The 23,480-nt window shown below is 43.9% G+C and overlaps 1 protein-coding gene across 2 annotated transcripts; it reads right to left on the reverse strand.

Moving 5' to 3' along the window:
• Positions 1 to 1,210: 1,210 nt before the first annotated feature.
• LOC106561301 (alpha-mannosidase 2x) lies at positions 1,211 to 23,261 on the reverse strand. 2 transcript variants are annotated; one of them, XM_014125101.2, is made up of 22 exons: positions 23,009 to 23,261; positions 20,765 to 22,351; positions 17,040 to 17,297; positions 16,686 to 16,830; positions 15,209 to 15,380; positions 14,054 to 14,181; positions 13,601 to 13,774; positions 13,118 to 13,304; positions 11,789 to 11,966; positions 11,507 to 11,709; positions 11,125 to 11,307; positions 10,739 to 10,853; positions 8,931 to 9,001; positions 8,682 to 8,847; positions 8,284 to 8,520; positions 7,878 to 8,000; positions 6,204 to 6,452; positions 5,980 to 6,121; positions 5,091 to 5,224; positions 4,257 to 4,451; positions 4,024 to 4,137; positions 1,211 to 3,774 (listed from the first exon to the last, which is right to left on the reverse strand). In XM_014125101.2, the coding sequence occupies exons 2-22, from the start codon at positions 20,909 to 20,911 to the stop codon at positions 3,622 to 3,624; spliced, it is 3,474 nt and encodes a 1,157-aa protein (XP_013980576.1). In that variant the 5' UTR covers positions 20,912 to 22,351; positions 23,009 to 23,261; the 3' UTR covers positions 1,211 to 3,621. The 2 variants fall into 2 exon arrangements, with proteins under 2 accessions (XP_013980576.1, XP_013980575.1); XM_014125100.2 differs by having other exon boundaries at positions 20,765 to 20,900; positions 23,009 to 23,260.
• Positions 23,262 to 23,480: the final 219 nt, after the last annotated feature.

Raw genomic sequence — 23,480 nt, forward strand, 5'->3', positions numbered from 1 at the left:
CCAAGTGACTGGTCTCAGACGATGCTGCAGGTGAAGAAACCGGATGTGGAGGTCCTGGGCTGTCTTGGTTACACATGGTCTGTGGTTGTGAGGCGGCTTATAGTAGAGAAATTAACATTAAATTCTCTGGCAACAGCTCTGGTGGACATTCCTGCAGTTATCTTGCCAATTGCACGCTCCCCTCAAAACTTGAGACATCTGTAGCATTGTGTTGTGTGACAAAACTGCACATTTTAGAGTGGCCTTTTGTCCCCAGCACAAGGTGCACCTGTGTAATGATCATGCGGTTTAATCTGCTTCCAAATATGCCACACCTAATGGATTATCTTGACAAAGTAAAAATGCTCACTAACAGGGATGTAAACAAATGTGTTCACAACATTGAGAAATAAGCTTTTTGTGCATACAGAAAATGTATTTTATTTCAGCTCATGAAACAGGTTGCATTTATATTTTTGTTCAGTGTAGTTTTTCCAAAAGTGTCTAATCTGATTACAATATTTTTTATGATAAACTGATTATGTATTCCCCAACCCTGCCCTTTAGGGATCCCTCTCACTTTGTCCTTGGTCTAGTTCTGGTTTGAATCCCCTTTTCTGTTGTAGTTTTCCTCCACGTGCAGTCTCCTGCTTGACTGTCTGAATAATTTAGTATTGTTACCCTTAAACACCCTCCTCTTTGTGAGATAGAGGGGAGAAATCTCTCTGCCACAGTCATTTCTGCCTCCCAAAAGGGTGATCTCAAAAGCACTTGAGCCTGTGCAGCCCATAGCTGCTGGGGTCCTTTGGCCTGGCTGGCTGTCCACAGAGATTGTCTGTCCTCACCCTCAGTGTGGATGACCAATACAACTGTCTGATACCCAGGGCTCATGTGGGTCCTCATTTACAAAACGCATTCAGTTGTGTAAATCACAAAAACTTTAAATTGATAAATTACCCATTTTCATTCAACATTAAATAAATTGAGCATTTTCATTTCAAGTTCAATGTATTGAAATATAAAAATCGCAGCTTGGTGAGTATTTAAAACCTCTATAAGACAGACGAACAGCATAGCTCACCACTGATGCTTGTGCTTGTCCCACAAACTAACTTAGTGCTGCCCCCTACTGCCCACTTCAACAAGTTAGTAGCTAAAAAAAACAAGTTAATAAAAAGGTGTTAACATAAAGGGTTAGTGATAAGAGACAAATATGCAGTGGCTAAACATACCAAGTATCATATTTGATCTTTATTCTGACTGCATCGCGTCTGCATTTTTCTTCTATGCATCTTTATTTAAACACACATCCAGGAAGAAACAAATAAAATAAAGAAATTAGTCCTTCATAAACTCCATCTTAAAAAAAGTCCTACAACAAATATCACATACAAAAGACAAGACTACAGAGGGACTGGGACACATACAGAGACAGTAGGAGAGTGGGAAGAAAGGGACAATAGGGGGGAGTGCCGTATTAGAAACAGAGGTAGTGTCATGACATATAGCTAGAGGGAAAATGCAATCCGAAAAGAGTGCGGAAGTGCTGATAATGAAAAGTGATGCAGGCTACATTGGTAGTCTGGTGGTCCAGTCTGTTGATACATACAACCAACTCCTCTCTGTTTCTTTGTTCTCATACCAAAGATGGTATGACATCAATAGAGGAGTTGGCCACAGCACATCCGCTGTATGGGGCCAGGCTAGTACCTGAGCATTGTAGAGTGAAATGTTGGACTGTAGTGTTCTGAGTGAGGAGTGTAAAACAGAACACAGCAGGGTGAAAAAAATATTTGGATAGTAGGATGGTCTAAAAGATGGTAGAGGAGAAACATATAGTGAGAAACGGCAGAGATGACTGATAAACAGTGTATCTGCCATTACTGATGTAAGCTACTGATGTTTAGCCTTCCACACCAAAGGCAGAAATGAATCATAGACAGGTACCTTAACCCCACCAGGATCAAGGCTATAGCGATGTTTTATGATGAAAGCTGATTAAAAAAAATACCATGTTTGCGCCAGTAAACTCACTGTCAAAGTCAGACCTGAAGGATCCCTGTTTGTTTGTTCAACGGACCATGTCTCCACATCATCATGAAGGGAAGGTTGAACCACGATCCTGCCTTTAAAAACAGGGTCTCCATGCCTGGCTTTGAAAGCCAGATGCTCCAACCCCACTACACAGACTCACTAATGATGATTAACAGTACAGTGATATGAACAGACACCTTGTCCCTGATACTGCACTCTGGATCTTACTACTCCTCTGGCATACTGTATCTTCACAGAAGTTTCCACATCAATATACATACCAATGTGTCATGTTAAATATGAGGTATTGTCATCACAGTAGTTTCTTCTACTGCATACAGTATAGTACACACCACCATTCGTCCATCGAATGGCGTACACACACAAAGAACAGGAGCACAGGAATGGCTTTAGGAGCATTTAAATACAAACATAACTTAAATTCCATCACAGGTCCTCCACAGCCAACTCATCGGGACATGATAGCTTTGAGAGGCTCACATAACAGTTTGAAAGTCTTCAGACCATCTACAAGCAAGGGGGGATTGAAAGGATAGCAGGCCGTACAGTCATGCAATAGGGAGATAATGATGACTAAAAACAAAAGTAGCGTGGGGATTGGTATTTCCTTAGAGAGACCTAATCCCCAGCCTGGTAGTGACTACAGAGTGACTGACTCTGCTTGACATACAGTACCTTACAGAGCCATAGCCTCAGCTCCTCTACTGCAGAGATAGAGAGCAAACATTCACACTGGTAGTACACAACTGCATTCAGTCTGTCAATGCAGTCAATAAAAGTTCAATGAGCAGTGATGAGCTCGTAATGGAGTTAACAGTTCTCTAGTCTGCAGCGGGTGGATAGGCTCCATAGTAGAAGGAAAACAATTACCCAAACTAACCGCATTCATGTGCTTGTCGGAACAAGGAAAATCAAAAATGTTCGACTTGCCAATTGGTTGAAAGCGGCACGTGTATAACTACAACCAGAGTTTCCTAGTTTTGACTAGCACGTGAACGTGGCAAAAATAAAGCGTTTACAAATTGCACTCGGTCGCCATTCCAAGGTCCTTATACATGTGATATTTACATTCATTAGTTAGTCTAGGATGGGATTTTTTATTTTAAGAAAACAAATAAAGTTCATTTAAAAACTGAAAGAAAATGATGTTTCCACTAACTTGACATTACTACTGCAATGCAAAGGCAGAAGATCACCAGTATCTGTTCTGTGATAAAGACATCACCTTTATTATCACAAGCACAAAAACTAAATCACCAAAGGTTTCTGATTCTCTGAGATAGATTGGAGACAGCCACTGTGTGTGACAGCCATCAGCCCCCTGCAGTTATAGTCTAGTCATGGTGGACACCTGCTCTTCCAAGCTGACTTTACAGTTCAGGGTGTGTGTGGTGAAGTGTGGAGTGGTATAGTGTAGAGTGGTGTAGTGTACTGTGTGTTGTATACACAGGTTGGACCAGGAAGCCCCAGCTTGGCCACCCCTCTGTTCACTGGGAGGCAGTCTTCCTATAGACTAGAACAGACAAAACCAGGTGGGACCAGGCCTGGCCTGGCCGTGTCTGGTCTGATGTGTTTATCTGAGCCTGGCTAGCGCAGTTTGAGCCTGAAGGCTGAGATCTCCATGGGCTCCAAGCTGATGGAGGAGTCATTGGCCAGAGGGGGGCTGGAGTACATCAGGGACAGAGACACAGGCTGCAGCAGCTGGAGGTCCAGGTTACGGAACAGAGAAGACACACCCAGCTGGAGGAACAGACAAGGAGAGAGAGCGAGAGATGGATACAGTTTGTGAAAGAGAGTAGGAGGTAGAAAGAGTGTGTATGAGAGAACAATTTGTCCAGTCACTCCTCATGTCTAACACAGAGAATAATCTTTCCAGACTGCTAGAATGACTCCCACTGCAGTGCTGTATGTGTCTCTGCAACACACTGAACTATCGCCCCAGTTGTGTCTGTGGTGATCCATGTGTGTGTGTTGTTGAGGACCACTGACCTGTCCCTTGGAAGTGGTACAGTTGAATCCGGGGTTGGGGGTCTCCAGGTCACAGTCCAGACCCTTCCGATGCAGGATGAGGGCTGTGTAGGGAGACGGGGAGTGGGTGTCCTGCTACAAGTCACACAAACATATTAGCATCAATGGTTTGTACACAGAACCCTACCTGTATTATATCTTCCAGTATATTGACGTTCCACAAACAGGACAATTACTTCTTCACTTCTAGTTACCTGGTGCTGGACGCTGCGCAGGTTGAGCACGTGGAAGTCACAGGGCAGGGCCCCCATAAGGGGCGTGAAGGTATGCAAGGGAGGGATGCCACGCTTCTTGGGCAGCACAGGCAGCGCCAACACCTCGTGGTTGAGGATGGCCGAGGTCATGTGACTAAGTAGGGAGGGGAAGCTGGTTGGTCTGCTGTCCACCACCTGGGAGGCAGGAAGACAGGTTTCAACACAGGTCAAATCTGATAACTAACCCCGTCCCACCATGCTTAGCTTCAACAGTCAACACAGCAGGGAAACTGCAGAGCTGAAAACAATTATTTGCATTTTAAGCGCATATCCAATTCCAGGATTTCTTGCAATGCTGCTACGACAGGCTTTTTAGCTATAGGGTACAGGGCAGCTAAACACAGGTTAAACTAGAAGGTAAGAACAGCTATAACACAGATTACATAGACAGACGGCCACGACTGGGTATCTAGTGACCTCACTGTTGCCGTGGCAACGTTACCTCGTGAGCTCCGCCTCTCAGGGCGAAGGAGACGAGAGAGTGAAACATGGAGGAGAGTTTGGCAAAGAAGCCATCATGCTGAGTGCAATGGAGCATGAGACAGAGGTGACAAAAATAAATGGAGGGGGGTGACAAATAAAGAACAGAGACATGGGTTAAAGAGCGCAGCATGAGAGATTAAGACATTTGAGACACACTGAGAAGTAGTCCCGGCTCACCCACTGTTTCCCCTCAGACTAGATTGTGTTAATTTGCTTGAATATGACCCCTATAAACTAAATCCAGGTAGCTCCAGTAACTAACTCCCATCTGAGGATTTTAGACTGGCTGACCTTGTTGCCAGTGGACCTCCTCTCCAGTAGGAGGCGGAAGCGGTTGGCCGTCTTCTTGTTGTCCTTCAGGCCCTGGCCCAGGCCACGGTTATCATCCTGCATCAGCCGCCGGTCCAGAATCACCTCCAACTGGCCTGAGGGAGGGAAAAGCAGAGACATGCATATATAGCTCCATCATAGAGATCGATAGGGGACTCTAGATACGGGATAGAACCCGTTTTAGCATGGAAATTGTCATTGAGGACTTCCACCATGTTAAAGTAGTCAACTAGGTGGGGATTCCTATGGGTTGGGAGCGACCAGCCAATAAAATCAGAGCATTGTCTTCTTCAAATTGAGTTGCCTATAGTTTGCAAATGGCTTTAAGCTATATCACCACCATCTAGTGGCCACAATAAATAAATGACAATATTTGGTTCAGGACTCCAGCACTTTTTCCCCCAACACAAACACAGAAGAGAATGTACTACTTTAAAATAGAGATAGTCTCAATGGCACTGCCAAAAATGGTGGATAAATGAAGATAGTTCACTCAGGCCGTTTACCATTGGAAAAGAATGTTGGTCTACTTAACTGGGTGTCTCCCATAGACACCAATGCAATACCAGTAAGGTCTGGTCTACTTAGTTAATTGACTTTCATTGAACCAGATACCATAATGGCACAGATACAAAGATGAGTCCTCCGTCTATCTCTCTGAGCGCCATAGAATTAAACATAGATAACATTGCAAAGGCAAACAGCAGAGAAGTCACCACATTTCAGTAAATAAAAGGAAAAACTGCTACCAGTCCCTCTTAATGAAAACTTCTTTAGAGAGATAAGAGATAAAAAACTTCAGGAACACTAAGGTGTTAAGAAAAATAACGTATGAATTGTCTCTCCCTACCACTCTCTAGGCTGGTCACGCCCAGGGCCTGGGCAGAGTGCAGGGTGAGGCGGAGATGGCTGTCCTGGATGTAGGCCTGGCTGGGCATGGGGTAGAAGTTGGCTTGCAGAGGGAGCTTCAGGAAGTGGCGCCGGGGCTGCATCTGTGGAAAAATTACAGTATTGAAGGACATGTTGAAGCCAAAGGTCAGACACTCAAGTGTAAAGTGTGCGTTGTGGTCTGACTTGGAATCCGTTGAGGTCTGTGTAGAAGGTGTCGTCATTCTGGATGTCCGTGACCAGACGCATGGCCAGCTCTTTGTTAGACTGTTCTCTGATGTCCACCATGGTGGTGACATCCAGGGACAGACCGTCCACACCTGGCACATTGTGTATGCGAATGGTCTGTTGGAAGTGCTGGTACATAGCCACTACCTCAGAGAAGAGAGGGCCCTCCACCACACGCACCACCGGAGGCTCCTTCTGACTGTAGGGCTGAGAGACAGAGAGACAGTGTTTCTGTAATGGATTGAGGCAGGGTAGACTGATCCTAAAACATTATACAGTTAAAAAATATGTTTTATTGTCACATACACCAGATAAGTACAGTAAAATGTGTTGATGTACAGGGTCAGCCATAATAGTATGACGCCTCCGGAGCAAATTAGGGTTAAGTGCCTTGCTCAAGGGCACAGACAGCTCCAACTGCTCTTAAATGCAAGTAAAACTAAATGCATGCTCTTCAACCGATCGCTGCCTGCACCTGCCCGCCCGTCCAGCATCACTACTCTGGACGGTTCTGACTTAGAATATGTGGACAACTACAAATACCTACGTGTCTGGTTAGACTGTAAACTCTCCTTCCAGACTCACATTAAACATCTCCAATCCAAAATGAAATCTAGAATCGAGTTCCTATTTCGCAACAAATCATCCTTCACTCACGCTGCCAAACATACCCTCGTAAAACTGACCATCCTGCCGATCCTCGACTTTGGCGATGTCTTTTACAAAATAGCCTCCAACACCCTACTCAACCAATTGGATGATGTCTATCACAGTGCCATCCGTTTTGTCACCAAAGCCCCATGTACTACCCACCACTGCGACCTGTATGCTCTCGTTGGCTGGCCCTCACTTCATACTCGTCGCCAAACCCACTGGCTCCAGGTCATCTACAAGTCTCTGCTAGGTAAAGCCCCGCATTATCTCAGCTCACTGGTCACCGTAACACGCGCTCCAGCAGGTATATCTCACTGGTCACCCCCAAAGCCAATTCTTCCTTTGGCCGCCTCTCCTTCCAGTTCTCTGCTGCCAATGACTGGAACGAACTGCAAAAATCTCTGAAGCTGGAGACTCTTACCTCCCTCACTAACTTTAAGCATCAGCAGTCAGAGCAGCTCACAGATCACTGCACCTGTACATAGCTCATCTGTAAATAACCCATCCAATCTACCTCATCCCCATACTGTATTTATTTATTTATTTATATATCTTGCTCTTTTGCGCCCGTGTCTCAACTTGCATATTCATCTTCTGCACATCCTACCATTCCAGTGTTTAATTGCTATATTGTAATTAATTTGCCACCATAGCCTATTTATTGCCTTACCTCTCTTATCCTACCTCATTTGCACATGCTGTATATAGTTTTTCTACTGTATTATTGTGTGTAACTCTGTGTTGTTGTATGTGTCAAACTGCTTTGCTTTATCTTGGCCAGGTCACAGTTGCAAATGAGAACTTGTTCTCAACTAGCCTACCTGGTTAAATAAAGGTGAAATCATTTTTTATTTTTAAAAGACAGATTTTTCACCTCGGGCATTTGAACCAGCAGCCTTTCGGTTACTGGCCCAACACGCTAACCGCTAGGCTACCTAACGCTCTAGGACAGATGGGGGGGATTGGCAGCTAGCTCACCTTAGCCTTCCCATCAGGCAGGAAAAGGTAAGCCCCGCTCTTGTCCTTTGAGGACCGAGTGCCGTACGTCACAAACTGGATCTGAACCTTGACCTCCTGGGGGTCGTCTTTACGATGGATACTCTGATGGACCAAGCGAGAGAGACAGAGAATTATACATTACACTTCAACCAAATGAGTCTGTGCTGCCCATTTGGAATTCAGCAAATGATCAACGGCCTTGGGCTAATTTTAGTCACAGCGTTTAAGCTGACTTCCAAATCAGTCAATCTGTTAGAGACAAAGAATAGTCAGTGGCTGCATCCGCAATGGCATCCTAGGGCTCTGGCCAAAAATAGTGCACCACATAGGAAACGGGGCCACAAACGGTGCTATTTGGGCCACAAGCCTCTTCCCCTCCACATACCTCCAGCAGGCCAGTGGTTCCAGAGAAGCCCAGTGTAAGGGACTGGGTGGAGATGTAGAAGAGCTGTGGGTCTGCTGTCTGGGAGCGCAATGGGAGGGGGTCCACGGCGTGGGCAGTCTGCCCCTGACCAGTCAGCCTCAGCAGGGTCTCAGAGCGCAGCGTCATGGGGGTGTCAGCAGAGTCATACAGGTGGAACACAGCCAGGCCCAGGGCAGGCAGACGCACCATGAAGGAGGCCTGCAGACAGGCGAGAACACAGTTAAACACACACACGGCAGACACTCATGCTACACATAATATATCAATGCATCTGTCAACTGAAGTACCACACAATGTACATTAAATAGTCACTGAGAGCACCACAAATTAAACCAGCAACCATACACACACACACACACCTGGAAGCCCTCTGCGCTCATCTGGCTAGCAGAGCTCCACTGGGCACTGAGCTGTACAGGGAGGGTCTGTCCATCCTCTGTGAGCACCCGGACCCGGACAGAGTTCACCAACACTGTCACCACACACAGCCTGTCCTGCTCCACTGGGTTGAACAGCACCAGGTACCTAACAGAAAGAGACAGGGGGAGATCAGTCAAACACTCCACCCATGAGAGACTGTACTGAGGGAGAGGGGAAGAGGGGGTTACCTAGGTCCTGATTGGTCCAGTTCGATAAGGGTGCGCTGGGGCAGGGAGTCTTGGGTGGCACGCCCATCATCCTATAGTCACAAACACAGAAGTGTACAGTGCCTTCAGAAAGTATTCACACCCTTTGACTGTTTCCACATTTTGTTGAGTTACAGCCTGAATTTAAAATGGATTAAATGGAGATTGTGTCACTGGCACACACACACACACACACACCTGCATAATGTCAAAGCGGAATTATATTTTCAGAAATTAATAAAAAATTAAAAGCTGAAATGCCTTGTGTCAGTAAGTATTCAACCCCTTTGACATGGCAAGCCTAAATAAATTCAGGAGTAAACAGTTGCGTAACATGTCGCATAACAAGTTGCATGGAGTTGTGTTTCACATTACTTTTTAATGACTACCTCATCTCTGTACCCCACACATACAATTATCTGTAAGGTCACTCAGTCGAGCAGTGAATGTCAAAGATAGACTTAACCACAAAGACAAGGGAGGTTTTCCAATGCTTCGCAAAGAAGGAAAGCTATTGGTAGATGGGTAAAAACAAAAAAGTCAATATTGAATATCCCTTTGAGTATGGTGCCGTTATTAATTACACTTTGGATGATGAATCAATACAGCCAGTCACTACAAAGACACACGCGTCCTTCCTAACTCAGTTGCAGGAGACAAAGGAAACCACTCAGGGATTTTCCCATGAGGCCAGTGGTGACTTTAAAACAGCGACAGAGTTCAATGGCTGTCATAGGAGAAAACTGAGTCTGGACCAACAACATTGGAGTTACTCCACAACGCAAACCTAAACGACAGAGTGAAAAGAAGGAAGCCTGTACAGAATACAATTATTCCGAACCATGCATCCTGTTTGCAATAAGGCAGTAAAGTACAACTGCAAAAAATGCAACAAAGAAATTAACTTCATCTTGAATAAAAAGCGTTACGTTTGGGACAAATCCAACAACGCAACACTGAGTACCACTTCATATTTTCAAGCATGGTGGTGACTGCATCATGTTGTGGGTATGCTTGTCATCTGCCACAGAGTTTTTTTTTTTATAAAAAGAAATGGAATAGAGCTAAGCACAGGCAAAACCCTAGAGGAAAACCTGGTTCAGTCTGCTTTCCACCAGACACTGGGAGACAAATTCAACATTCAGCAGGACAATAACCTAAAACACAAGGCCAAATATACACTATAGTTTCTTACCAAGACAACATTTAATGTTCCTGAGTGGCCTACTTACAGTTTTGACTTAAATATGCTTCGCAATCTATGGCAAAACTTGAAAATGTCTATCTAGCAATGACCAACAACCAATTTGACAGAGCTTGAAGAATGTTTCAAAGAATAATGTGCATATATTGTAAAATCCAGGTGTGCAAAGCTCTTAGAGACTAACCCATAAAGACTCATAGCTGTAATCGCTGCCAAAGGGGATTCTAACATTGACTCAGGGGTGTGAATAGTTATGTAAATGAGATATTACATTTTCAATAAATTTGCTAAAAACATGTTTTCACTTTGTCATTATGGGATATTGTGTGTAGATGGGTGAGAAAATGTGGAATAAGTCAAGGGGTATGATTCCTTTCTGAAGGCACTGTATATGAGAGTCAGAAATGCACTTATTGCTTGTTACTAGACTAGAGAAGCACTGAGTAAGAGTAGATCACAACTTGATATACAGTCAACAACAAGGAATCATATGGGAAATTAACATACAAAAGAAGCTGAGCTTATGCAAGTTATTTTAACACTGCAATGCATTGTTAGAGCTCCATGTCTCCCTGTCGTCCCTTACCGTCTCTAGGAAGGGTTCTGTCTGGTAGAAGCGATACACGTCCTTGTTTTTCATTACCAGAAAGTGGGCTGCGTTAATGATTACTCTCTTCAGGCCCTGCAGGGAGCGCAGTAACCTAAAGGAAAGACAAAAGGACCAATGAGACGTTATCCTAGTATTCTTGAATGGCCACTTAGCCTCGTCTCTTTTCTCTGTTCCTTCTGAACCATTCAACTGAGTTGGAGACTTAAGTGTAAAATGGCTGTATTTTTCTTTTGAGACCAGTGGTCACAAAGGCAGGGATGTAGAAAGAAAAAAAGAAACTACTGAATACTTTTTCGTATAAAAGTTTTAAAAGTTGAAAAAGATACTTCTATCTCTATTCTGTGTCTCTCTTAGCAACTGACCTGTTGCCGTAGTCGATGACCACGTTCTCCTTGGCGGTGCCTGTGATGGCATCATGATGCTGGAACAGGGCGACGGTGCGCCTGGCGTCCGTCAGCAGAGTGTAATCTGACGTGGGGTAGCGGCCTTCCATTCCCGCATGGCGAGCATGGGCCACAGCCAGACTGAACAGGATCTCTGCACCTCTGTGGAACAACACAGAGGAACAAATTAACAAAGACAAGAGAACGTTTTGCGATTGTTCCTAACTTTGACAGTGTGCAGACAGGTCTCCATCTCCAATGATTTTTCTTTTGAAACCTACACACATGTAGCTAACATTGTTGAATTAAGGACTGAGTGTAAGGCGCAAATGCCAACCTGCTGTTTTACATCTGGCCTTACCTGAGATGGGACTCCAGCACCCGGTCCATGCTCTTGTAGAAGGGCCGGGAGGTGTAATAGCCGCTCCAGTAGTGGTCCTCTCGGTCTGCGTACGCAAAGAAGTCCCCGCTCAGCACAGGGTATTCTGGGGGTCTGACACCCTGGGGCACACCGTTGGCCTTGTAAACCGCGGTGAAGTAGTCGGTCAGGGTCCCAAACTGGGCCTGGAGAACACAGGACCATAAAGGTGAGACATTACATTTCAGACATTTTAGAATTAATCAAATATCAAAACGAACATACCTGCACGTGCATCTCAGAGTGAGAGTTCATGTAGTCAAAGAGTCTCTGGTAGTTGAGGTACTGCTGGTCCCACTCCAGGGCCTTGTCGTAGCGGAAGTCATCTCCCAGCGGAATCAGAACCACCTTACTGCGGAACAGCTTGGACTTCTTACGGTACTGATCCAAGAGCAGGTGGGCCCTGGAGTGGAGAGAGTGACTCAGGTCACAGTAGGGCTGGCACTGTAAGTGTATAATCGTGTAACTTACCATTATGGATGAAGACTGTCAAGAAAATGCAATTGTCTTCAAGTTTATTTTATTTTATCTACTTCATTTTCAAGACGACAAACTTTACCCAAAAGCAGTAAACTAAAAGTAATCCCGGCTCACATGTAACAGCCGATATAAGGAGAGAGGACAGAAAATAGGAGAGACTAGAGAAGACACAATCATTTTGTGTTGTGGAACAAGCAGCTGACTGAAGAAGGGATGGCCGGCATTCAACAATACAAGACATGCAGTTGAGTCAGTTTCCACAGTAACATGGACTCTTCATAATGTGAAGACACTTTGTTCCTCCTTCTTTCAGCAAAGTGTTGTAGCAAACAAGTATCATGAAATACACGCACCCAATTGCTTACCAAAAACCAAGCACACCGACTTGACCACTGCTTGCTTTAGAATATAGAAATGATTGACAATAGCAACATCTGTCTATTTACCTTCGTCAAAGCATATTTTAATGAAAAGAAGAAAGCTTGCAAGCAGTGTGGGGAAATGTCTTCTTTTGAAACGCATTACATATTCAATAGTCTCCTAGTTATGTAGTCCTGTGTGGCTCAGTTGGTAGAGAATGGCGCTTGCAATGCCAGAGATGTGGGTTTGATTCCCACGGGGGACCAGTACGGGGAAAAATAACAAATGTATTGACTCACTACTGTAAGTTGCTCTGGATAAGTGCGTCTGCTAAATGACTAAAATGTCAATGTAAATGAGTGTGTGCATCCCAGCGCAATGCCAGTGTTACAGGGCAATAGATGACTGACATGACCTTAGAAAATGGAGGATAAAAAGAGGAGCTTTAATGGAAAAGGGCAATCAATAGCTTTCAGTGAGAGAGCTATTTTCCATTAGACTCTCTCAGGAATGTGTGCTTTGGAAAGTTCCATGAAGCGTTTTTCTACACAAAACTATTCATTGATAAGCAAGTCGCAGTGAAGGTCTACAAAGCCGGTTGCATATTTCCATGTTTCTCTGCACCCACACTCCCTGCTCTACTGCAGAGGTCTGACATCTCCCCCCTAGCAGTGTGGCGGTCAAGGCCGGTGGGAGGCTCTCTGCTGGGCTCACCTTTCTGCCACGTTGGCCTCCACCACGGCCCGCGGAGGAACCTTCCAGGGACAGTTGACCCGGCCGCCCGGCAGCCTCTTGAAGTCAAACTGGCAGCAGATCTTGGGGTCAGGTCCACAGGTGTGTGGCACGTCATAACTGTAGAAGGGCATCATGTGGCAGAAGATGTCCGTGCCCGACTCTTGGTCTGGCAACACAAAAAAAAGGAAGATTTTTACATTTTTATTTTGGGGTTTGTGTGAATTCAAAACTACAATGCAAATACAAGCAAGGAACAAACAACTGTTAGTGTTCTTAGTCCAAACTATAAATTGGCCACTTGTGACATTTACAACATTTCCCTCATCCTCAATTTGAATTTGAATTTGAAAGGCCATCCAGAGTGGCAGCACTCATTGGAAATCTGCATTCCAGAGAAATAAGCACATTATGGTGTAAATAGATGAGATTGGTCTGCTGCCACGAAAACAGCCAGCAACTGACCCCAGGACTGCCTCCACATGAACTCCAGGCTGCGGCTGGAGGCGAAGTGCTTCTTGATGGAGTAGTGGACCCTCTGGATGAGCATGCTGGTCAGGTTGGCCCTTTTCAGCAAGTAGGCCATGGTGGCACTGTGGCCAAAGGGGTCCACCGCCCAACCCGACTGTGGGGTCACACCTACAGTAGGGCACATCACAGGAGGGTTACCATCATGGAGAATACAACAAAGCATGGTGCACAGTTTCTATGTCATAATGGAACTCCTACTGCAACAGGACTATGACCGAAGTCATACAGGATTTCACACAATACGCGCAAAGGTGTCGTTGCAACGTTATCCACTCAGTGTTTGAATTATTTTAACTTTCCAATGCTTCTGCTTCCAACATCACAGTGGGCAAAACCCCTTGCATGAATAAGAGAAGGCATCTCGGAGAGGGGAAGCGTGTTGCTTACCCACGTTCTTCTCCAGCCACTGATGGCCCTCTATGAGCTGGTCAATCATGGCGAAGTAGTGAACATTGGCCTCATCAGTCATAACCCAACCTCCGGTCACCATCTCCAGCTGCCCTCCCAGGATTAGCCTGCGACAGGAGTTAAGACATCCACCCAGTAGAGACATGAGGAAAATTCTGTATTGTTGGGAAAGGATCCATAAGTAAGTCTACACCTGCCTGTTGTTTATGAAGTAAGTGACAAATACAATTTGAAAAGCAAACGCTTACTTGGAGCCACTGCGTCAACCAAATAACCAGCTATTTTAGAAGCATCTGGTCTCTCTGCCAAGGGAGATGTGGCGCTTATTAGCTAATTATTGTAGATCACGCTGCTAATGTTGCCTGGCAGGTTGTTTACACTGAGAGAAGAGATACTGAAAAGACACTGTTTTGCTAGTTGGGTAGACATTCACAGCTGGGCGAGTTCCTGCTTACATAAAACTTCATAGTAATTCCATTGGTCAACAACTCCATTTTTGAATCCAAACAGGTCCAATGCTTACACTATAAAAATGATATTAGATTCTGTTTTCTTATTTGTTCCTGCCTTTCTGTGGTGAGATACCTACACCATGTCTTACCGTCTTCCCTGAGCTACGGGCCATGGCACAAGCCATGGTTTCTTTGTCCCTCTCTCTCTCTGACCATGCTTAGAATAATGCCTTATAATGCTTTGTACCTTAACATTATACAAGGCATAAGCTTATCATTCATTTTCTAATTAAATACACCTGTATTTAGAATTCCATTCTCAGACATTTCTTCATTGCCTATTACTATAACTCAACTATAGTCTCTTGCAAATTGCTATTTATCTTATGGAGTCACATTTTAATAGGCTAATTGCTTAGTCTTATTACAAGTCGCATGTGAGGTATTTATAATTTCACACACATATATACACACACACACACACACATATATATATACACTGTATTACGACACTACAACAACTGAATTTTTATCTACCAAGACTGCCACTATTGACTCTTCCCTATGTGGGCAATCCTCAACGGACGGCTTAAATACTTTAGGGAAGAACTAACAGTGGCAGACTTCAATTGTGTTGTAGTAAGATGTTTGAGAGCTAGTGCTGTGACTGTGAGATCCGCACTTGCGCATGGCTTCCTGCTTGTGCATGTCGGCGCTCTCCCACCACTTGGCGAAGAAGGAGATCTCAGACCAAATGAACTTCCTGCGTGGGTCCTCAGTCAGCTTGACCAGCATGTTGTTGAAGATGTGCTGCGTCTGATCTGTGTAGTACTTATCAAACGTCTTGATCCAGCCTGTCGAGACAGGAGATCGCAGCACAGAGGTGATGAGCACAACAACCCAGATCAGGAGGAACACGGTCATCTTCAGTTTGACTGGCACGGACACCGCAGCAAAACAATTTAAAATAAATGGGAATCCCTTATTGGAAAAGTTCAAGTAATAGGCTACCTCCCCATTTCAAAACATTTGTGTCTATGAAATATAACCCAGGACCTTGGTTTGAGGGTAGGTCAGTTTCAGACATAAATAGAAGATGAACAATAAAGAGTGAATCTACCATCGACCCCCCTAGCAGACAGTACAGTACTATTTCCTAACATGTATTTTGGATTTTGCCATGATAAGGAGGGGTAAAAGCAGGTCAGTGGTACAGTACCAAACATAGCAGTGAAGTTTTACAAATAACTCCCGGTTTATTATTTAAACAGAACAGTAACAATAAACCACCTTGAATGTATTGTCAGAGGCTGAGAAACAAGCAGACTATGAATCTCTCAGAAGAGAAGTTGATAACTCTACAATACATAAACAGAGCAGCCTAGCACTAACTAATCTATAGAGCAATATGCTCACTGTAGACTAAACCATAGGAGTCCACACCACTGGATGCACAGACTGGTAGAAGGTAGATCAACCAAATAGACTAAAGGACTGACAGTGAAAGGGGCCTTTTAACGTTGCGTTGTCTGCAGGACTGACTTGGTGCCAGTCCTGCGGTTTGACCTACTTCCCTTTACCTGCAGTCTTGTTAAACCTTAAAAGCTCTGGCTTTTTTTGGATTCGCTGACAACAGTCTCAGTGGTCTCTCATAGCTCTCCACAGACCCAGGACAAGCTGTGAACATTTACTCAGTGACACCTTGGTAAAGAGCAAAGTCTATCCTAATTAAAATGGAGCCATAATGAATGGCTATTCGTGCTACTGAATTACAAAACTTCAAGGTTTCTTCCACGGTCAACAAGTCAATAACTGTCAAGTTAGCTAGCTGGACTTGCATTGGCTATAAAGAAATCTAATGGAACTGTCGGTCTCTGGCTAAAATCAAATCTTGTGCTAATACACAGCCGTTCTAATCTAAAAATAACTAAGACGTTGGAATTCTAATGTCATTGTGTCACTCAATTTGTCAATCCAGTCATTTGTTTAATATTGCAGATAATAACTCAATCAAGGTTTCGTTTTTTGCTTAGTATATATAAAAAAAGTCGAAAAAAATAAATATTTTATTCACTTTTTTGTTTCCTTAGAAATTGGCCTTCCTTCGTCTTTTGCTACAATGTGCCCTGAAAGAACGCAGTTTTAGAGCCATGTCTCACCTGGGTCGTTGTGGGAGTGAGGGACCACAAACACCTGCAGCGGTTCATTGTCCCATGCCTCAGGCTCATAGGTGATCTCAAAGCCCTGCTTCCACACACCCCCGTCCACATTGTCAAACTTCAACAGGGAGTATATGTCTAGCATCTGGAAGGCAACAGACCAAAGTTAGCTAAACTTAACTCTGCTTTGCGTTTAGAACAGAGGCAAATCACATGATATCTGTAAACCCCTCACCTTAAACCTGCCACATAGACAAGAGACAGCATGTTAACAATTACACACACGCGCCTACTGATGGCCAACAGAACAACAGAGTTCCTCCGAGACCAGACAGTCCCTGGAGAGCTGGTCACCTGCAGGTCGGTATGTCCGTGGCGGCCCTGGGCGAACTGGCAGTCCTGGGGCTTGACGGAGAGGAAGGTGGGGTGTCCGTCAAAGGGCAGGACCCAGGAACCATTGGCACTGCGGAAGGGCAGCTGTCCGCTGGGGGGGACAGCGCCAGTGTCGGTCAGCTCCAGAACAGAGTCCTTGATGTGGCTGATGATCTGGTGGTTCTCCTCCAGTAGCTGCTCCAGCTGTTCTATGCGGTTCTGCAGAACAGAGATTTGGCTCTAGAACGCAGGAGGAAAAGGACCCGGGGGAAAAAAAAAATGGGGATGAACGTCACAGGAGGTCCTAAACAGGACTAGCTAGCCTATATGGATGGATGGATTTTTGCACCAACTACCAGGCACTGAATCGATGCGCGCACACACACACAGGACTCTACCCACACATACTTACACGCATACTAACACCATCACACTCCCTGCTGCTACTAGCTATCCTTTTGCCTATTCACTTTACACCTACCTACAGTTGCAGTCAAAAGCTTGGGCAAACATACTCATTCAAGGGGTTTTTATTTTTACTGTTTTCTACATTGTAGAATAATAGTGAAGACATACAAACTATGAAATAACATATGGAATCATGATGTAACCAAAAGAGTGTTAAACATATTCTTCAAAGTATCCACCCTTTGCCTTGATGACAGCTTTGCACACTCTTGGCATTCTCTCAACCAGCTTCATGAGGAATGTTTTCCCAGACAGTCTTGAAGGAGTTCCCACATACGCTGAGCACTTGGCTGCTTTTCCTTCACTCTGCTGTCCAACTCATCCCAAACCATCTCAATTGGGTTGAGGTTAGGTGATTATGGAGGCCAGGTCATCTGATGGAGCACTCCATAACACTCCTTCTTGGTCAAATAGCCCTTACAAAGCCTGGAGATGTGTTATGGGTCAATGTCCTGTTGAAAATCAAATGATAGTGGGACTAAGCGCAAACCAGATGGGATGGCATATTGCTGTAGAATGCTGTGGTAGTCATGCCAGTTAAGAGTGCCTTGAATTCTAAATAAATCACTGACAGTGTCACCAGCAAAGCACCCCCACACCACCTCCTCCATGCTTCACGGTGGGAACCACATATGCGGAGATCATTCGTTCACCTACTCAACGTCTCACAAAGACACAGCGGTTGAAAACAAAAATTTAGACTCAGGCCAAAGGACAGATTTCCACTGGTCTAATGTCCATTGCTTGTGTTTCTTGGCCCAAGAAAGTCTCTTCTTATTGGTGTCCTTTAGTAGTGGTTTCTTTGCTGCAATTCAACCATGAAGGCCTGATTCCCGCAGTCTCCTCTGAACAGTTGATGTTGAGATGTGTCTGTTACTTGAACTCTGTGAGATGCAATCTGAGGTGCAGTTAACTGCCGATTTCTGAGACTGGTAACTCTATTGAACTTATCTTCTGCAGCAGAGGTAACTGGGTCTTCCTTTCCTGTGGCAGTCCTCATGAGAGCCAGTTTCATCATAGCACTTGATGTTTTTTACGACTGTACTTGAAGAAACTTTCAAAGTTCTTGAAATTTTCCAGATTGACTGACCTAATGGACTGTCATTTCTCTTTGCTTATTTGAGCTGTTTTTGCTATAATATGGACTTGGTCTTTACCAAATAGGGCTATATATTGTATACCACCCCTACCTTGTCACAACAAAACTGATTGGCTCAAACGCATTAAGGAAAGAAATTCCACAAATGTTGTTTTAACAAGCCACACCTGTTAATTGAAATGCATTCCAGGTGACTACCTCATGAAGCTGGTTGAGAGAATGCCAAGCATGTGCAAATCTGTCATCAAGGCAAAGGGTGGCAGTACAAACCATTTTTTTTTTTTAAATGCATGAAATGAAATGTATGCATTCACTACTGTAAGTCGCTCTGGATAAGAGCGTCTGCTAAATGACTAAAATGTAAATGTGGCTACTTTGAAGAATATAAAATATATTTAGATTTGTTCAACACTTTTTTGGTTGCAACTTCATTCCATATGTGTTATTTCATAGTTTAGATGTCTTCACTATTATTCTACAAAGTAGAAGATAGTAAAAATAAAGAAAAACCCTGGAATGAGTAGGTGTGTCCAAACTTTTGACTGGTACTGTATGTGTACATAGTTACCTATGTACACATACAGTAAGCATTTCACTGCTAGTGTACAGGTGTACACTAAGCATGTGAAAAAAATGTTTTATTGTTTTATTTGACACTACTTCACCATTACCAAAGGAAATACTGTTGTTGTGAAAATGCAAGTCCTTGTTCACTCAAGCTGTAGCAAATAGATAAATGAATGAATAAAATCAAACAAAAGTACACTGAACAAAAATATAAAAACGCAACATGTACAGTGTTGGTCCCATTTTCATTGAGCTGAAATAAAACATTCCAGAAATGTTCCATACACACTAAAAGCTCTCAAATTTTGTGCACACATTTGTTTGTGAGCATTTTTCCTTTGCCAAGATAATCCATCTACCTGACAGGTGTGGCATATCAAAAAGCCAGTTAAATGGCACGATCATTACACAGGTGCACCTTGTGCTGGGGACAATAAAAGGCCACTCTAAAATGTGCACTTTTGTCACATGCCACAGATGTCTCAAGTTTTGAGATAGTGTGCAATTGGCATGCTGACTGCAGGAATGACCACCAGAGCTGTTGCCAAAGAATTGAATATTCATTTGTTTTGCAGTATTTTCTGTAGAGCTGTCAATGTGGCAGTTGGCATGAATATAATCCATAAATATACACAACACAAATATAAAATGCAACATGTAACAATTTGAAATCGAAAGTTAATTTCCCTACCATAAGCCGCCTACAGTGTTATTTTAGAGAGTTTGTCAGGCCACGTGTATGGCGTCGTGTGGGCAAGCGGTTTGCATATGTCAACATTGTGAACAGAGTGCCCCATGGTGTCGCTGGGGTTATGGTAGGGTGGCGATTTGAATGCACAGAAATACCTTCCTGAGGCCCATTGTGAGGCCCATTTTTTTTTTTTTAAGGTATCTGTGACTAACCGATGCATATCTGTATTCCCAGTCATGTGAAATCTGTAAATTAGGACCCAATGAATTTATTTCAATTGACCGATTTCCTCATATGACCTGTAACTCAGTAAAATCTTTGAAATTGTTGCATTTATACATTTGTGTTCTCTATATTTATGGATTCTATTCAAGCCAACTTACACATCGACAGCTCTTCAAAAAAAATACTGCAAAACAAGTTTGGGGTAACATGACTAAAATCGTGTGAATAACAATCAAATCCAGCCCTCATTATACACACTGTTGCTGGACCAGGTCTGTAAACATAATCAATCACAAAGCTTTGCTTCTGCGAAGCAGTTCAGCTGTGGTGGCTGGGCCGCGACTCTACACAAGGTGTGTTTATGAAAATAACTAACTGACTGCCTCTCAGGTTACAGTACAAAATAAACATATAGATTATGAATTACTCAAACACGTGTGCATCTCACCAATTAATTTTCTTAACATTTGTTAATTACAGCTTTGATGTAACTCAATATCAAAGGAAAGTTCACAAAACTGTTTCGAAGGTACTGCCTCTGGCTTTTAACGCCACAGTGAGATGTATCACAACAACATGTTGTTTGATTGCAGACAAGGATTTAGAGAATAACAAGCTAAATAACAAGCGATGCTATGTCTATAGGTAATGTCTTACCCTTGGGAAGTTCCCACCGCCGTTCTGTCGACTTGCAGGGTCGTGTTGGACCCTGTCCAACATCAGATACAGGGAAAATACGGCCACACAGAATATGGCTCCTCCACATACCGTCACCTGCTTTTTCAGCTTCATCCTTGAGCCCATAGAAAGGAGAGAAAAAAACAACCTCGACTTGTAGTATTTACCCCCAAGACAGAGGGAAAGGGTCCTCAGTGGGGACAGAGTGGAGCGCAGTCCATGGAGAGCAAAAAGTGCCCGGCTGGACCAGTGTCAGCAATGGTTCCCTTCCAACCTTGCCTGTGCTCCCCTAGACCTCCATTCACCAGAGCAGTCAGGGGCGGAACGTTTGGCAGAGGAGGGGGATGTAGGGGTGTAGAAGCGGTGAGGGACACAGGGTACTTAAATCAGCAGTAGCTGGCAAACAGTCTGTCAGCTAGGGCCAAACCACAGCCTCCGCCGGGCTCCTTCAAAGTGGCCCTTGTGCTCAACCATCCAAACCTTTGAGATTGCGGAGGAGAACCCCCCCCACACCCCCCACAAAAACAAGCTCTAAACAGCAGGGGCTCAAACAGGAAACCTACTGTCTCTGCAACATGGTGTGTGTCTGTGTGCATATATGTGTGTGCGCGATCCTTTGGTCCAGTCCAACTCCCAGGGCTGCGTCTAATCCTTCAGCACAGCCAGAGTCCCATTTCGCTCAGTTGGCCACCAGGGCAAAGCCATAACAGTAAGCACAGGGCTGCAGTGGTGCAGAGAAACAGGGCTGAATGAGAGAGGGACTTGGCTACAGGTACCAGCAGCTTTTTAGATAGCCTTTTTCGCTTGGCTTACCGCACATCAGGACTTTGAATGCGACAAATGTCACTGCGATGCGCTCTGTGACAAAGCCGATGCATACCAACAGTGACAAAAAAATAAAAGAGGTGGAGTTCCATTGGTCACGTTTGCACGATGTTTAAATTATGTCCTAGGGTCCTTTTCTGAAGCCAGTGTGATAATCTCAGTTTAACGAGACATGGCAAAAAAAAAACGAATGTAATTCTGCTTTCCAGGCAACAGAATAATGCTTGTTAGCACTCAGTAACAGGCTGAATGTAAGTTTGTGGGAGAGAGAGAGTCACAGACAGATGATAAGTAAAGGTATACCAAAAAACAAAAACCAAGCTGAGCACAGTGGCCTGGATTTCAGAGCGCTAGCTAAAACAGGTGTTCCTTCTTCCCTCAGCGTGCAAATCCTGTATGATCTTAATCCTTTCAACTCTCAGGATGTCAGTGATTTAGCCTTGCCAAGGGGATTTTGGATGATAAAACCCAACACTTGCTTAGGCTGGCTGCAAAACAACTAAATGGGTCCCAATTCAAAAATGATTTGTTGGGCCATCTGTGCATGATGATGACTCAAACTCCCATAGCATGGAAATGACAGGCTCCAGAGTGATATTAGCAGTGCCAAACTAATATGCTTTATGCTTTTAATACAAATGGAGATGATTTAGCCACTGACTGCTGATTCCCCTTCATCAATACTGAGATGATGGAAACCAATGTTGGTAAATATCCTTGTTTGTGGAAAAGTATAGTAACCTGTGAATGAAAACAGCAGCAATCAGTGAAGTGGAATAAAGCTCAATAAGTCATGATTTCCCAGTGTGTGGGTTAACGTTAGTGTAAGGTGTGGAGCAGCAAGAACATGACAACAAGCAAACCAGTATCAATATATCAAGATCTAGCTAGTTATAATCATTGTCTATTGTAATCATTTAAAATCAGTTAGCTAGTTAAGTCCTAACAGAAAATCAGTGCACCAGCTACCTAAATTAGCTAGTCAAAGCTCGGCTGTCATTCAATTTCAATTGAGTTAGCTAGCTATGTCGCTCAAGGGATCAATCAGATATCATTCAGACACCACAAAACGTGATTATTGCAGTCATGTCTGACGTTGGTAGTCTGCTAGCTAGATAGCTGCTAGAATGACAGGTTGACGTTTCTGTCTGTTACCATAACTTATCCTGTTAGTCAGCTAGCTAGCAGGTAAAGTTAACAAGCTTGCCATCTTTCTTCAGCAAGCCTTCAGTTATTGAAGTTGGCACATTCTTCTCTAACCGACACTTAAGTGCTGGACACAATCCCTCGCTAAAACGCTGTAACGTTTACTAGCTAGTCACATGGCTACACAACCAGTTAGCTAGCATTAGCCTAGCTGGCGTCAGCTAGCTAAGTGTCAAAGAAATGATAACCTACCAGTCAGAGTTGAATCCTCCCGAATAGCTGTTGTAGGGAAACATTAAGAATGGCCGTTACATGATGCCCGTGCACGGTTATCCATAGCTACGGAATGGTTTGTTCTCTGTTTCACCGTCAGCCCGTTTGGATATGTGTGTCAGTGTGGGGGCTACTCTGGTAAAGCTTTTAGCCTAGTTACGTTAGCGCAATTCAGAACAGCAAAGCTTTGTGGGATGTAGCACTAGCTAGCTACTCAACCAGAGGAGCAGCGCACTAGCCCAGGGGTATTCAACATGGGGTCCGCGAGGTACTGCAGGGGTACTGCTCAATATTAAGACAAATAAGGTCATAAAAGAGATTATAAAAAATATATATTGTAATTTTCTACTGTAGGTAGCTATGTAAACATATATTTGTTCCACTTCAAAAAAATAATATATATATTTTATTTTTTTGAAGTGGAACAAATATGTTTACATAGCTACCTACA

The sequence above is a fragment of the Salmo salar genome, chromosome ssa10, assembly GCF_905237065.1.
Source record: "Salmo salar chromosome ssa10, Ssal_v3.1, whole genome shotgun sequence".
Taxonomy (NCBI): domain Eukaryota; kingdom Metazoa; phylum Chordata; class Actinopteri; order Salmoniformes; family Salmonidae; genus Salmo; species Salmo salar.